The sequence below is a fragment of the Haliotis asinina genome, chromosome 6 (assembly GCF_037392515.1).
Source record: "Haliotis asinina isolate JCU_RB_2024 chromosome 6, JCU_Hal_asi_v2, whole genome shotgun sequence".
Lineage (NCBI taxonomy): Eukaryota > Metazoa > Mollusca > Gastropoda > Lepetellida > Haliotidae > Haliotis > Haliotis asinina.
The window spans coordinates 33139709-33156353 of record NC_090285.1 but is presented as its reverse complement, the minus strand read 5'-3'; the positions used below and the strand labels follow the sequence as shown (position 1 = coordinate 33156353).

General features: G+C 39.4%; 1 protein-coding gene across 1 annotated transcript; it reads right to left on the bottom strand.

The window, feature by feature from the left end:
- Positions 1–5417: 5417 nt before the first annotated feature.
- LOC137287462 (sialate O-acetylesterase-like) lies at positions 5418–15874 on the bottom strand. The gene is made up of 9 exons (XM_067819771.1): positions 15515–15874; positions 13283–13632; positions 12808–12946; positions 11862–12057; positions 10368–10486; positions 9648–9787; positions 9038–9192; positions 8562–8742; positions 5418–7222 (listed from the first exon to the last, which is right to left on the bottom strand). The coding sequence occupies exons 1-9, from the start codon at positions 15636–15638 to the stop codon at positions 6908–6910; spliced, it is 1719 nt and encodes a 572-aa protein (XP_067675872.1). The 5' UTR covers positions 15639–15874; the 3' UTR covers positions 5418–6907.
- Positions 15875–16645: the final 771 nt, after the last annotated feature.

Here is a 16645-nt window from a genome sequence, read left to right as displayed (position 1 = left end):
CTTGCATAGAAAAACACAAAATATTGGTATGAACCACATTTATTTTTCAACATAGTCCCCTTGTGAGTCAAGACACTTGTTCCATCTTTTCTGCCAGTCGCTGATGCCATCTCTGTAGAAGGCGCCATTTTGGTCCTCAAACCAAGCCTCAGTATCAGCAATAAGCTCATTATCATCCTGAAATCTACGACCACGCAAGTGTTTCTTGAGATTTGGGAACAGATGGTAATCACTTGGTGCCAGGTCTGGAGAGTAGGGGGGATGCAGCAAGATTTCGAACCCGCATTCCTGGACAGCAGCGGCTGCAACGCGAGAGGTGTGTACTGGAGCATTGTCTTAATGTAGAAGAATACCACGTCTGATCTTGCCCCGGTGCCTCTCCTTGATTGACTGTCGCACTTGCCTCAACAAGTTAGCGTAATATTCCCCATTCATTGTTCTTCCTTTTGGTACGTAATCTATGTGGATGACGTCTTTGCTATCCCAGAAGACTGTTGCCATTACCTTCTGCACTGATCTGGTGGCTTTGAACTCCACATAGTGGTGGATCCAGGTTTCATCACAGGTTACTAGCCTGAAGTGAAAATCTTCTGGATTCTTGTTGCATCTGGTTAGCATGGAGTTGCTTATGGTGACCCTTGTTTGCTTCATTTCATCTGTAAGCATTCTTGGCACCCATCTTGCGCACTCCTTAGACATGACGAGATGTTCATGAAGACTTGTCTCGATGGATCCATGTGAAATGCCTGTGGTCTCCTCTAACTCGTGGAGTGTGATTCGACGATTTTCCAGCACAAGTCTATGCACTCTGTCAATGTTTTCCTGACTAGTGTTTGTTGTTGGGCGACCTGGGCGGGGGTCATCTTCAAGACTCTCTCTACCATGCATAAATCCATTGACCCATCGTTTGATGGTAGCAGATGAAGGGGAAGACTTCCCATAAACTGCTGAAAGCCTTTCTTCAATGTTCTTCTCCGAGTTTCCTTCAAGAACTAAAAACTTAATTACTGCTCTATACTCAATTTTATTCATTTTCACTGCCGTGAGGGAGTCTCTTTCTATCAATGTGAGCTGTTCAATAACTTCTGAGAGTAGGATACCAAAACATATATATCACATCAGCTACACCCCAAGGTTCAATGTCGTACCGTAGGCTGTGACACCTGGGTATGAAAAATGCTCAAGGTTCAAAACTTATTGACATCCCCTCGTAGCTACCCAAAGGAGTCGTCTACAAAATCAGCTGCGATTGTGGCGAGGCATATGTAGGTGAAACCTCCCGGTCCATAAACATCAGAATCAAAGAACACTCATCATCTACAACTAAATCAGATCGAAAATCCGACCACGTAATCAAATGTCCCAATCACAACATAACTTGGGACAACGTAGAGATATCATCCTAAAAACACCAGGAATTCACACACAAAAAAACCTGGCAGAAGCAGTTAAAATCCGGAGACACAAGCCCTCAGTCAACAGAGATCAGTGATATCTCATCCCAACTGCATACAATGAACATCGGCAATATTGCAGCCATAATTATCGTGGCGAGCACATACGGGATATATATATATATATATATATTTAAAATGACACATTCTACGGCTGAAAAGAGGAAGAGGAAATCTGACTTCAACTGTTTGGGGACTTACGTACGCTCTCAGGAGGACAATAATTTTACGGTACTTCAACCACCTTCGCGCGAGGATACAGCCACTAACAATCTTAGTTGCTAATTCCACTTCCAGTCATCTAATCACCCGTGTAGGTGAAGTAAGGGCCAAAGTGGTGTGTTGAGCAAATGGAACACTAGCTATTCAGACCCCCATTGCCCTCAACCACCAGACTACCGTCCTTCACCGACACGGAACGCAACCCGCAACCCATGGCAAACAGGTTGCCCAATTTGGTCGCTTCTTACAACCAGCATACTTCACTCACCACCCCAACCTATCCCCAATCGCCCCCCACCCACCCCCCCCCCCTCCCGCCAACTCTCCCAAACAATCACCAGCCACAAACAAAAAACCATGTGACAAAGACACCCCACACCAAACCCAACCCACCAAACATATCCTCATCCTAATATACTCAGTCAGCAAATTTGCCCTCTGTTTACAAAAAGAGAACATAAACTACAAATACATAAACACGTGCGGCAGAGGGTTCAAAGTCACATTCACAGATCAAACTCACCTATAAAAACACACCCAAATACACATTAATACATGGGAAAACAAAAAATGGAAAACACCGAGGTGGCAATCACAATCACAGGGGGTCATACACATCGACACACGCGAAACACAATCAGACATCGAAGAGTATATACACATAGCCAACACTATCACAACTCAACCCAAATTCATAAACTATAAAACAATAAACACCAAACCACTAGCAAACCCAACACACAAGTAACCTTCCTTACCTTTAAATCAACCACACTTCCAACACACATTACATTCGGCGCACTCACATACCAATTGTGGAATCATTTCGAGACAGATGGCCCTAGAACAACAGACCACGTACAAGGGTGGCATCACAAGTTGTCAGTTATCCTAGAGTGCCACCCCAACATATCAAAGATGATAGATTTTTAAAAATAAAGAACAATCCTTTGTAGGAGCATCGTGTATGCAGCTCCTTGTTGGTGCCAGACCCCCACCAAGAAACGAAAATATGTTGCAGTGAACCATAGCCTCTCCAACTTGAAACAACGGCTGATGCAAGGTCATCTTTTTTGATATTATGCAGTACTGTGATGCAATATCCCATTTGTCTGGTTATTAAGAATTTTTTTATTTCTGATTGCTCATTGCTGAATGATTGATATGAATGTGAATAAATGCATGGATAACAACATTTTATATAGTTACTTCTCCATACAGAGACCCGGGCCAAATTTCATTCAACACATATTCGTGATTAGTGAATATGTTTTAATAGTACGTCTTTACCCACACGTTTTGACAAGAGAAATAACAAAACATCAAGATAGTTTTGATACGCATTTTACCACACTTGCTGACAAAACCTATGCATTTACAGCCTCACTTTTTGACAATAGTAATTAACAAAAGCTTTAATAATTAAATTGTTTTGATCAGTATTTTACCGTACTTGTTGACGAAATCAACACCTTTACGGCCTCACTTTTTGACAAGAGTATGTCTAAGAAAACCTCTACACAGGTTTGATATATATTTTACCATACTTGTTAAGATTACACAATCCCATTTGTTGACAAAAAAATACAACACAAAATCAACAACGAAAAAAACCCAAAAAACAAAAACACAATAAAAACCCAAACAACTATGCATTTACAGCATTCACAATAAACATACTACACAAACCTTTAATTTATTGTTGTCATTCTTTACCAAATATTTGGAATTGCAATGTTTTCTATACATGACTATTATTATTTTACTGTTACACTTTTCAGTGTACTAATAGGAAATTTATCAGAAATATTACTGCATATTATTATGGTAAGAGTATTATATGGAAGTTGACAAAAACTATGCATCTATGGCATATATTAAACCATATTAAGTAAATTGGAGCATTTTGACTACCCCTTTGAGTCGATTTGACCAAATTTGCTGGGGTGTTATGTCGCTGGGGCGATTTGACTGGCAGCCCCAAAAATAACCTTGAATAGTAATTATAATGTGGCAGTCTCTACATACACCACACTGGGTATGCTCATTCATAACTATGAATAACACAGTACATTATTAGTATATTACTTTCATATTTACAAGTAAAATTGAGAAAGTATCGCGTGTCATTTAGGATTATAGCAGGTCGAGGGTTTTAGTGTTCAGTATAAACTCATAAACAATGTTCTCAACAAGTTACTGCCAACTTTCATTTCTTCTCTCGACTTCTGTTTATCGTATGTATTTAAAAATGAACGAGTCGGTCTGTCACTGATGACACTGTTAACGTTTACAGCCCTGGTAGGCAAATTTGGACACGTAAATCAACGATTGGGCTCTTTTCCGTAAGATAACTCATACATGGTTAATAACATGTGCCTCACCAAACTTCGTCTACAGTACATCTGGCAAGTTTTGAACACGTGTGCACACGTGCATTTTCCTAGTCGGGTATATATTATTTTCAGTCTTGTGCTTGAAACCCAGGTGTCAGATGTGGTGAAAGATAAAATGCACAGTTGTATGTGTGAAAGAGGTTCCTATAGATTGATGTGCTTGTTCGTCGTTGCCTACGATCAGCCAAAGAATAAACAGTCACTGGTGGACAGTGGCCAGGAAAGTAACGCACGGATCAACCAGATTATTGTGAGTGAGTTGGATTTTACGCATCTTAGAGCAATGTTCCAGCATTATCACGTCGGGGAGATTCACTGAGAAAGGATCAGCTCATTTATGAAAAGATCGGTCAAACTCATGAAAACAGCTATTCCCACGGGCTACTCTCATGAGTGATATATGTAAAAGTTAAAAGTTCCTGTTTTGATGAGACTGACATTTCAAAACTAAACAAAGTAACAAACAAACAGTATGTAAAATATGTAAACAAACAGTGAAAGGGGATGGGGTGAGGTGTGGGGTGTGTGTGTCCATGGATATTCGAGTCTGGACCAGTCAATCCAGTGATAGCAGCAGCATGAGCAATAATCCACGCGACTGGGAAGCATGTGTCAACCAAGTCAGTGAGACAAACCACCGGGTCAACTTAATGTGTACAATGACCATACAATTTCATAAACATACCACAAATATCCTCAACTATTTTTGTTCAGTAAACACCAGCCACTGACTTTAAAACGGTGCCTATATATCTACATTTCGTTATTTAAGACATTTTCAGGAGGTTTATAATCTCTGGTAGAAAATAAGGCTGGATTTGAAGTATGAAGGTTAACAAGTGGTAATTTGTTTCACCAGTAATCCCCCTGAAATCATAAACCTCAAATTTCAATATTGTTTTATGACTTATTTACTTATAACCAAGCTGTAAACCTTTTTGCGTATATGCCAAACCAGGAAGCTGGGTTTATTTGTTACCATTACAAATTTATTATAGCTCAGCTTATTAACCAACTGGTAACTACAATGTAATTCAAAAGGAAGTTTGTATGTCTGTTCTCTCAAAAGATGGTGATGGACAGGAAATGGGCATCAGATTTTGTGACCACGTGGGAAATCCAACCTGGGTCTTCAGGCTACCCCAGTGTCCCGAATGTGGATCGGTGAGTTTGTGTTCTTGCAATTTGGTGCTTCACTCTAAGAGTGTTGGGTAAAGGGAGGCAACTACAAAAGTACTAGAATTTGTACCTTACTAAAAAAAACTATACTGCTTAGTTATATTTTATTATGCAAGTGCATTTTTGGTGGCAAAGTGAGTGTAGGCAAAGAGACTTGAAGAACAGATAGTATTGGAAATTTTACTCATGTCTAATACACAGATAAAATACAAATAACTTTTGAATATACAAACTAAGAATCATGTTTATTACAATCAGTAAATAGATTTGCATGAAATATCATCCTATACTGTAACCCAAAATTTATCAGCAAGAATACTTGAAGATATTCATAACACTAAGAAATGTCATCATGTCACTGGCACCACCATCTTACACACAAAATATTCCAATGTATACGACATGACCTCATGATATACTTCACACATTGTCATTAATGTTCTTGCAAGATGAGAGTGAGTGAGTGAGTTTAGTTTTACGTCGCACTCAGCACTATTCCAGCTATATGGCGACGGTCTGTAAATAATCGAGTCTGGACCAGACAATCCAGTGATCAACAACATGAGCATCGATCTGCGCAATGGGGAACCAATGACATGCAAGTCAGCTAGTCTGACCACCCGATCCCCCTTAGTCGCCTCTTACAACAAGCATAGTCACCTTTTATGGCAAGCATGGGTTGCTGAAGGCCTATTCTACCCCGGGACCTTCATGGGTCTCTTGCAAGATGAGAAATTTCAGGAATAGATATAACAACTCACAGCATTCACCATCATGAAGGAATCCAAAGTATTCAGATATCACATGTGGTATGTGACTGGTTGTAACAGCTAGAAATATATACACCAAATATAAACAAATATGCCCTGAGATGCAAGTGGAGATTTTATGAAAGAACAGAGCAGAGAGGACAAGTGGATGTTTTATGCTGCAATCAGCAATTGGTTATAGCTCAATGTTTGTACTGTAGCCTGAGCCAGATGGACCAAGGGTTGATAACAAGAGCAACACCACGCCACTGAGTCATGAGGACAAACCACCAACTCTTCAGTCAGCAAGACATGGGTACTGGGGATGTTCTGATCCCCAATCCCCTACCCGTAGAGTGAGTGAGTTCAGTTTTATGCGGCACTCAGCAATATTCCAGCAACATGGCGGCAGTCTATAAATATTTGAGTCTGAACTAGACATTCCAGTGATCAACTGCATAAGCATCTATCTATGCAACTTTGGATATGATGCCATGTGTCAACCAAGTCAATGAGTCTGACCATCCGATTCTGTTTAGATAAGGTTGTTGAAGATCAATTCTAACCTGGATCTTCACAGGTCCTATACCCGTAGACATGAAATGTAATGTTTGCTCATTGTAATTGTTTGATGTAAAAGCAATAGCTCACATGGCACATTTACCTGCACAAAAACTATTTTGACTATTTAATTCAGTTTTCACATGAATAAAAGCATATCAATGCTCTATGACAGTCCCTCAAAGCTTAGAAAAATGTGTCTCTTTTCAACTTGAAGTAAGCCACTTTTGCTGCTTTGAGGTACTGCCAAGTAGCAACATAAACCTCACATTCTTACTAGGTAAAAAAAATAATTATTTAAAGAATCATTGCTGTATTCTCTGTGCATCACTATATTTATCATGTATTAATTACGAATGGTCGTTGGAGTGTTCCAGTCTATGACATGAACTGTCCCGGCCACTCCGGTCATCTTGTGGTACACCAGGAAGGGAGGTCCTGGAAGGAGAGGGTTGTCAGCTGAGTACACCGTGCAGGTCTTGAAGGCACAGGGGGACTCCCTCCAGCTATATCGGAGTCCCAGGATAGTCTGCCCCTTCCCACACACAGTGGAAGACAAACCAATGATGGTTGATAGAGAGGAGACGACTGGAGCATCGGTCCAGTAGGGGACCTGTGGAGGTGGTGGCCCGTTTACCTTTGACTTGACACTGCACAAAGCCTGAAAGAGTTTATTAGGGCCATAAATATTATACAGTTTAAAGTAATCAGCACCATCTTTAAACATGTTTCTTCACAAAATGCCATATGAGAACTTTACCAGTGCCCTGAACAGTTTCAAATGCAATTATCGCACATGTTTTTCAGGCCTTAGGTCCACAAGACTCCTGGTTAGAGCTGTAGTTAGTTCCCCGTGCTTGTTGTAAGATGCGATTGATGGTGTCAGGTCGTCAGGCATGCTGACACATGACCAAGTAAATGCGCTAACCACTAGGCTACCCTACTGCCTCCTCAAGATAACTAATGATAGAAACAAGACATATAATAGTAAGATAGCAGCCTTCTTTTTCTGTTTATCAACATCCGATCTGAAGACCCACAAGACGTGGCAACTGAGTGAGTTTAGTTTTACGTCGCACTCAGCAATATTCTAGCTATATGGCGGCGGTCTGTAAATAATCATGTGTGGACCGGACAATCTAGCGATCAGTAGCATGAGCATCGATCTGTGCAACTGTGAACCAATGATATGTGTCAACCAAATCAGCAAACCTGACCACCCTATCCCATTAGTTGCCTCTTACAACAAGCACAGTAGCCTTTTTTTGCAAGGGTTGGGTTGCTGAAGGCCTATTCTACCCCCGACCTTCATGGGTAATTGGCAGTTGTAGGTCCAAAGAGGCAGATGACAGCCATATTGTTATGATTGTTGTGTTTCTCAATTTAGCCAACTGAGAGTCTGTGTCAAGTGCCTCAAGGGATACCTTCTCAACCAATTATAGTTATCAGGATCACATGATATAACAGCAGCTGTGTGGGACCCAAGGAACATACTGAACTGTCAACAAACCGTGGATTGTATGCATTGTCCAAGATTCAATTTTACATCCAAAACACTCAACTCATCAACTCATCAGCAGCTTTGTATTGTGTTTAGACATAAGAACCAAGTCACTATTTATGGATGTCTCAGCACTGATTGTCTGTTCTGTATGTCTGACTGTCTGTTTTATATATATTGAAGGAAAAAGAAAGAGATGACATGAAAGCACCCATGTGCCTCTATTTTCTTCCAAAGTTTCTTCACAAGTTTGTATCGCACAGCTTATGACTAAAAACCTGGAGAAAAATATAGGTACACCTGTTTGCAAGTTAAACAATATTTCAAAAGCATATGATTTCTAATTTTTGGTTTATCAATTATGTAATATCTTGGAAAATATATCACTCAACAAAGTTAGTAAGCATGTTATAATTTCTAATTCATTTACATTTAGTTTACTCCAGTAACCTTGGATCACCAGACCTTTTAGACTTGTATGTAACGATATATAATTTACCTCAAACCCATCCCAGTTATGGTACAGTATAGGTTGTTTGTATGTAAGGTTGAGAGTGTTTGTCCCTTCAGTTATAGTCATGGGTCGCGGACCGTCTGCCAACACATCCCGACTGTATGCCACCCTCAGACCTCCAAGAAACAGGCGCTTGCCCACATCTGTTTTATCTCGAAAATGGACACTGTAATGAGCATGCAAAGTTTGTCAGAGAAAAACGTTGTCCTGAAGAATTAGCTGAATAGATTCTTAAGGAATAGGGCTGGAATATTAGACTTACAATCATTAAGTTTCTAAAAATGGCAAATTTAATTACATTTTTTAAGTAGAGCTAGAATGATAAAGACTGGCTGTTCTAATAATCTGCACATTAGCTATAAGTCCAAGACGAATATCAGTTTCATTTACATTAAGCTTTACCCACAATTCCTGAGAAGATGAGCGAGGGGGCATTGAGGAAGATGAGCAGGCATACTCACGGCCACCAAGGGGAAGTAAAGTCTGCCAGATCCATGGCAACAGCCATGAATGTTTTCTCCATCTTAGGATTTGGAACGTAGCCGTAGTCAGCAGTCTGGTGCCACCGGATCTCTGGGAAGCCAGATGTGGGAGGATCGGGATTCATAGGACCCAGCTGTGGAAGTGGGATGACAATTAGGTACAGGCACAATTGGGATACGATGACCAAGTCAGCAAGTCTGACCACCTGATAGTTGCCTCTTACGAGAAGCATGGGTTTCTGAAGATCACCTCTAACCCAGATCTTCAAGGGTCTGTACCCATGGAAGAAGTGTTTAAAAGAAAGGTTTTTGGCATGAAAGTCACAAATTTGTATTAAGGTGCTTGGTATGAGTTTGTTTGCTGCACAACTCAAACTTTCACAGGAACACATTTACGACATGTTTACAGTCAACTCAATTGAGGTAATCTGCGAGGGTGTGCCATAGTGAGCTCCCCTTTCCCTGGACACTGTACATTTCCACCAACTAATGCTTTTGCACACCCTTTGACTTGTACACATATTACATAGATTTAGGTCCCAGTTGTTGACTCAGTCCTTGTCGATCACACAGAGCTGATAAAAGATACCTGAACAAATCCAAAAGGGAAGAGTTTGTCAGTCTGTCCCAGGGAGCCCTGGTTGAACTTGAGTCTCCAGTCAGAGATCATAGCAGGGAAGGTGCAGTTGTACTTGTGTGTGTTGGCACCAGGCATGGCATTGTTCTCCCCTGTATGGGGAGGAACAGAGAATTCTTTAGATTCCTCCGTAAGAAAGTGTAACCCACTACAACATTACTGATGAACATGCTGAAACCATTCATACCCACCAAACCAAAGGGAACTACAGAAGTAGATACACCTCATTATGGAAATCTGGGAAAAGTAATGGTTTCATATAATAGCTGCAGCTTGCATTGCCGACTTTCATTTATCCAGTTAAATTCCATCCAACCTCAAACAAATGTCAAACACCATTATGTCAAACTAGGTTTTCTGGTAGAAACTTTGATACAACAGTTTTGGTCTTTACTCACAAACTACAATTCTTGTTCCATTTTCTTTTGTCAGTTTGTTGTTTAATGCCACACTCAGGAAGCAATATTCCAGCTAACTGACAGTCAGCTGGACCATACAATCTAGTGATCGAGAGCATGAGCTTCCTTGATAACAGAGCTAGTACCTACACTGTAATGTTGCACTCATTGCAATAAAGAAGTTGATTATCCATTGAACTTATATATATACAAATTCTAAAATGCTTCTAAAAAATGTGACATCTGTGAAGCTGATCTGATACAGTGCCTGTACCTTGGTACCAGACAGCTCCATATATGGTCATGTTGAGTAGAGGGTGGATCATACAGTTCCACAGCTGGGTAGGGGTGAGCTGGTTATGGACACCAGGTGTGTACCTCTCACTCTCATCACTGCAAGGGTGTACACAATTGTAACAACACAACTGGACATGAAGCATGTATCTGTTTGAATGACTGGGATTAGGCCACAGTTTGCATTACTGTCACAGACAGAAATGAGACATATGCATTTATAGAAAATCAAATTTACTGTCAAAGAAATCTACTATGCAAACAATATAAGTTCAATATTATAGGTATTTGGAAGGCAACTTCTTATTTATTGTATAAAACAAGGTTTCCGATGAAGGGGCAAGGAATAGCCCAGAAACGTTGTGAAAACAATAAAGAAGAAGTTGACATCCATAACATTTTGTCGTATACAGGGTTTCTGGGGCACTTCTTACCATTTCTTAAAGTGATTAATCATCTGAAGAAATGGTAAAACATGGCACAGATGCGTTGCTTTATACAATAAATAAGCAGTTGCCATCCATTTACGAGTCTTATATATTCACCAACTTCTAAATGCCTCTCAAGAATCTCAATACAAGCTAAACGTTCTACAAATGCACAATCAAAAGGTGGATTGTATTCTATTTTGCATTGTATTGTGTTGAGTTGTATAATAAGCACAATTCTGAACATTGACACATACAAAACCACTTTCCAATATTAAAGAAAGGAAAGTGCATTTGTTACTTTTACTATTTCATGATTTAAAGACATACACATTAAAAAATTAAAAAATCATCTGCAGTGTTGGGTAGACCCACATTTCACCTGCTGACTCATTAAATTCGAACAAAGCATGAAGCTAAGTTCTCCATGTTTTAGGTGATATTATTGCTAGAATCAAAAGAGAAAACATGCTTACTCTCTCAATACCCTTAATATCTAACTCTCAATAACCTTAATATTTAGCAGATGTTCCTTAAATACTGTATTATTTTGTTATTCTCAAACACAATGAACAGGTATCATTTTCATGACACCTATCTGCTATAAAATCATAAGTAAGACAAAGCAATGAAAAGGGTCCCTGTTGGACATAGGATATGATACCTGGTATATCAGTTTATCTTATGATCAAAACTGTTCACTTTAACAGATGCATCTTAAGGATCTAACTATTAAAAATTTAAAAGGCATATCTTTGATCCAAGTTGATTAACGATGATGAAATATCAAAACAAATTCTACACATGAATGGCAAAATAATCAAGTTTGGTTGGCATTTTCACTCATGTTTCCTAGGCATGTCAGTATTTCAAAATTAAAAACAAATAGCATGAGTATGTTAAACAAGGCTGTCAGTAATTTGATCATGTGTTTTGATTTCCATATCAATATTAAAGTATTACATAAACATAAAATCCTATACAACCTTGACCTGTACAATATCAACCTAGCTACAATAGAAGTATTTCTGCAAATACAGACATACATGTAAGATTCCACAACCTCTGTAGAGGAAATTCCACACTGGGCTAAGGCATCTCTCGAAGACCAGGCCTCAACAGGTGTTCCACCGTACGATGTGTCGACCAATCCAATTGGATAGCCGAGTTCTTGGTAGAGATATTTGCCATACAGCCAACACACAGCAGAGAAATACACGCCAGTACCATCAGCTAGACTCCCTGATGACAGACAACATGTTTCTTTACTCTGATGATTTTCGATGAGATCTTAATAGGGCCTGTCTATCTGTCCTGCACAACTTCATCATCATGTAAAATGATTAGTCTTGACTACAATGGATGAATGACAGCATCAACATAAACACAGACATACACAATTATTCCAATACAATATGTGAGTGAGTGAGTTTAGTTTTACGCCGCACTCAGCAATATTCTAGCTATATGGCGGCGGTCTGTAAATAATCATGTGTGGACCAGACAATCTAGCGATCAATAGCATGAGCATCGATCTGTGCAATTGTGAACCGATGACATGTGTCAACCAAATCAGAAAATCTGACCACCTGATCCTTTTAGTTGCCTCTTACGACAAGCATAGTCACCTTTTATACAATACAATATGTTCAGTTCAACCTGTTACTGATGAATGTTCTTGAATTTCTACTTTGAGTGAGTGAATGGACAAATTTACTTCTACAATGCACTCAACAATATTCCAGCTATATGGCAGTAGTCTATACATATTCAGGTCTGAACCAGACAATCCGGGGATCAACAGCATGAACACTGATCTATGCAATTGGGATATGATGACAATCCATTAGTCACCTTTCACAACAAGCATGGGTTACTGAAGATCAATACTAACTTGGATCTTTACAGGTTTCTGCTTTGAACATGGTGTCATAAGATTAAGCAGTAACAATATGCATCCATGAACGTATTGTATTAGGGCAAAAGTCTTACTCTTGTTTGGCAGCACCCAGCCCTCATTGACGGAGAGTAGGTCAAGTGTTTCTACAGGATAATACATAAGGGAGACATCAAACAGACGGATGTTGGGATAGTTGACTGCATCGGCCACTTCAGCAGAGCCATTGAACATCTGAAGAAAAACAAATGCACTGCTGACATTATTCAGATGTCTGGCAATGAAATAACATGTTAATAATGTTTTATAGCACCATCTTGTAGCAAAACATAAAATTGCTTACATGTTGTGTATCAATGCTGTCTTTCACTTTCAATATTTGGAATTCTGAACTGACATATTTTAGGATTCTGTATTGAAGAGCATGAGATTTAGTTGCTAGCTGTCATGACATCAGATAGTTTTGTCCCTAAAGCAAGAAAATTTGGTTCTACATGGAAACATGAAGAGCACCTATTTGACATTTAGGAAGAATAACAAAAAATGAAAAACTTGTCAAAAGCAACACACCTTATCAACAGTAAACTGCATGTTGGACTGGCCTGAGCAGATCCACACATCCCCAAACAGGACATCTGTCAAGGTGATTGTCTCTGTAGCTGATGAAGCTGTGATTGTAAAGGGTCCTGGCTGGGACACAGGGGGCAAGGTTACCTTCCAGATGCCGACACCATAGATGCTGTCTTTGTAAACCCTCCCTGAGACTGTCTCCTGACCTTCCACCTTGACCTTGATGACCTCCCCAATGTTTGGGGAGTAACCCCAGATGATGGCCTGTTTCGGTGCCCTTTGTAGAACCATGTGATTCCCATAGTAGGAGGCGAAGAAGATGCTAGGATCTGCAGATGATGACTTGTTGGCTGAGAAAATGATTTGAAGTAATGCTTATTCATATACAGAGCCACATTGGATGAACATTATTTCAGCTGCTTTCCTGCAGCTTGTATGTAATCAAATCTGGTACTGATATCAGGAGCAAAAAGTTGTTGGGTTGGTCTGTTATTTAACACCACACTCTGGTTTATTACAGTTACATGGCAGTCATGACCATTTATTTGTTTCAGTAGTAATAAAGCTGAAGAACGTTGTTTGTAAACAAATCAAGACTGAACCAGACAATCCAGTGATTGTGGAATGATGACAAAGCATGTGCTTATGCATCATTGTGTTTGCGAAGATGATTTTTGGTTGGTTGGTTTGTTCTTTAATGCCACACTCAGCAATACTCCAGCTATATGGCGGCTGTCTGTAAATAATCAAATCTTTACCAGACAATCTAGTGATCAATAGCATGAGCATCAGTCTATGCAACTGAGATACGATGACATGTCAACTAAGTCAGTAAGCCTGGCCAGCTGATCATGGTAACTGCCTCTTATGATAAGCCTGGGTTGCTAAACACCACACCTGGATCTTTACGGGTCCACAAGCTCAGTGCTGTGTGGGTACAATATGACATTATATCAGCCAAGGCAGGAAAAATACTGTGACTTGCCATTCAATTAACCAGAGCTCCACAGATGTTGAGTATTTGTGTAAAATATGCTGTAGAAAAGTTGCAACATGCAAGAAAAGTAAACGCCAGGGAATGAAAAAACACCACATATTTTTGCTTACACTAGTCAAAATAACATTGCATATTTATCCCAAACATAAAAATCATGTTGTATATCACAACAATTCAAGCCACTCAAACTTGAAGCTTTTCCATGTCTAAATAATCACGATAAAAAAATTCTTGAATAATTCAAAGGCAACTGAAATGTGCAACAGAGATAGAATGCCAAGCTTGTCATCAATAAGTTAACTCCATCTTTACTGACACAGTATACATTTTCATAACGCACCATTTAGCAACACCTAATCTGTGATGATTCTCTGAGTCTAGAAACAGTTACGCAGACCTACTTGTTTACTATATTACATTCCTCTCTGGTTGCTAAATAGACCAGTATATAGTATAATTGGACAAAGAAGTATATTCACGTCTTTGAATAGGAGCTGAACATGTTGCACTCTGTTCAAGGGTACTTGCAACGATATTGAAGTGTATTTCACGTACTAATCTGAGAACACTGTTTTAGTACTTTTACTGGGAATACATACCCTTAAAATAGTACAAACTGCCATTAAAAATAAGATACTAAATGAAATATGTGAGTGTGAGTCAATCCCATATGTACATCTGAAAACAATGATAAAATACAGTATTTGTGGGTGTAAGTGTTCAACATGATAATCACACCAATGGACATAGCATGCTGATTTGAAGGCTACCTACTAGAGACTACCCATGAGGGACGGATGGATACAGCTTTTAGAGAAAGGGGGGACACACAGTCAGTAGAGTAATGGGGGAGGGAGGAAAGAACACTTCATTTTCGCTCCAGTTTCATTGGTCATATAACAAAATTTCTCGACAAGAAGTGGGTGCACACCCCTACACACCTCCTCTGGATCCGAATATGCTTACTACTGTAGAGGTATGTGTGAAAGTGTGATTATCATCTAACCACCAACCTAATAAACTATACAGAGCGTGACTAAGTAAGACTTCCAACCACACTATAGGCACCGCAGTCTCTTTAGATTTTTCTACGGCAACTATTTCCCATTATAACTCCTGCTGTTGACCACGAGATTGTCTGGTTCAAACTCGATTATTTACAGACTGCTTGAATATTGTTGATTTTACTAAACTCGCTCACGCCACTTAAAAAGTCAGTGTTGGTCTTTTTTTACCTTTGCTCCAAGCTTCATGTTGAAAGATCCGATTAGTGTGTTTACTTTGTGTAGTGGAGGCTGTCCATAGCAACAGGATTGCAAGTGACACGTTGAAAGTAAAGGATGTAATGTGTGAATTCATTTGGCTGGATCCGGCGTTGGTGAGACCATGTAGGATCAAATTAATTATGGCTTCAAACGAGAAATATTTATATAAATACTCGTGATCGACAACTAGATCTGTGAATGGTCTGTGATTTATCTGACAACAGGGATGTTATTTATGCATAAAATTTAACACATAGGTAAAGCGCACCACGACTACGGTTGATTCAAGATCATTCACATCATGTGACGACCACGATTACAAAGGTAAACAAACTAGAGTTACTCCCCTTCATATCTGATCCGGGCCCGGTTCATCAATAGCTTGCACATATCCATTGTCACTGTATGTGTGGCGTGAGTGGGCGCCCGCTTGTGATACTTTGATTGATATTGTTGTTTGTTTTTGTTATGATGATGTGTGAATGTATAATTAAATATATGCTACTTATATATCCTGGCAGTACATTCACAGTAATATTCAAAGCCTATTTTTCCACCGATTAAGTAGTTCGCTCGATCGTCACGTGGATGACAAGGGTTCGATTCCCTACTTGGGTACTGTGCGTGAAGCGGATTTCTGATGTCTCCGCCGAGCTAATACTGACATTATTGCTAAAAGCAGTGTAAAGCCGAACTCACTCTATGTGGCGCATTTCCCAAAAATATTCATTTCACCTTTCCAACACATATTCCTTAAACATTTTCAACCTTCTTTTATTATACATTGCCAAAAATCATTCATTCTGCAGTTTAAACATCTATTCAGTGTACTTTTGGAACATTCATCTTTTAGCTGAATGAACTCTGTCAGTTATACAGACGATGTTTGTTCTCAAGTAGCCCGGACTCATTGGTAACTTAAATTAGTCGCCACCAGTGATTTGCGCTCTCGGTCTTAAAAAGACAAGAAACTATTTTAGCTAACAGAGTTATGACTCAACCGACTGTGGCATATTATTGTCTAAATAATTAAACTATTACGTTCTTTAATTTCGATGGTTAATATTACCCAGTTGGTGATTAATCTACTCGTGATGTGTT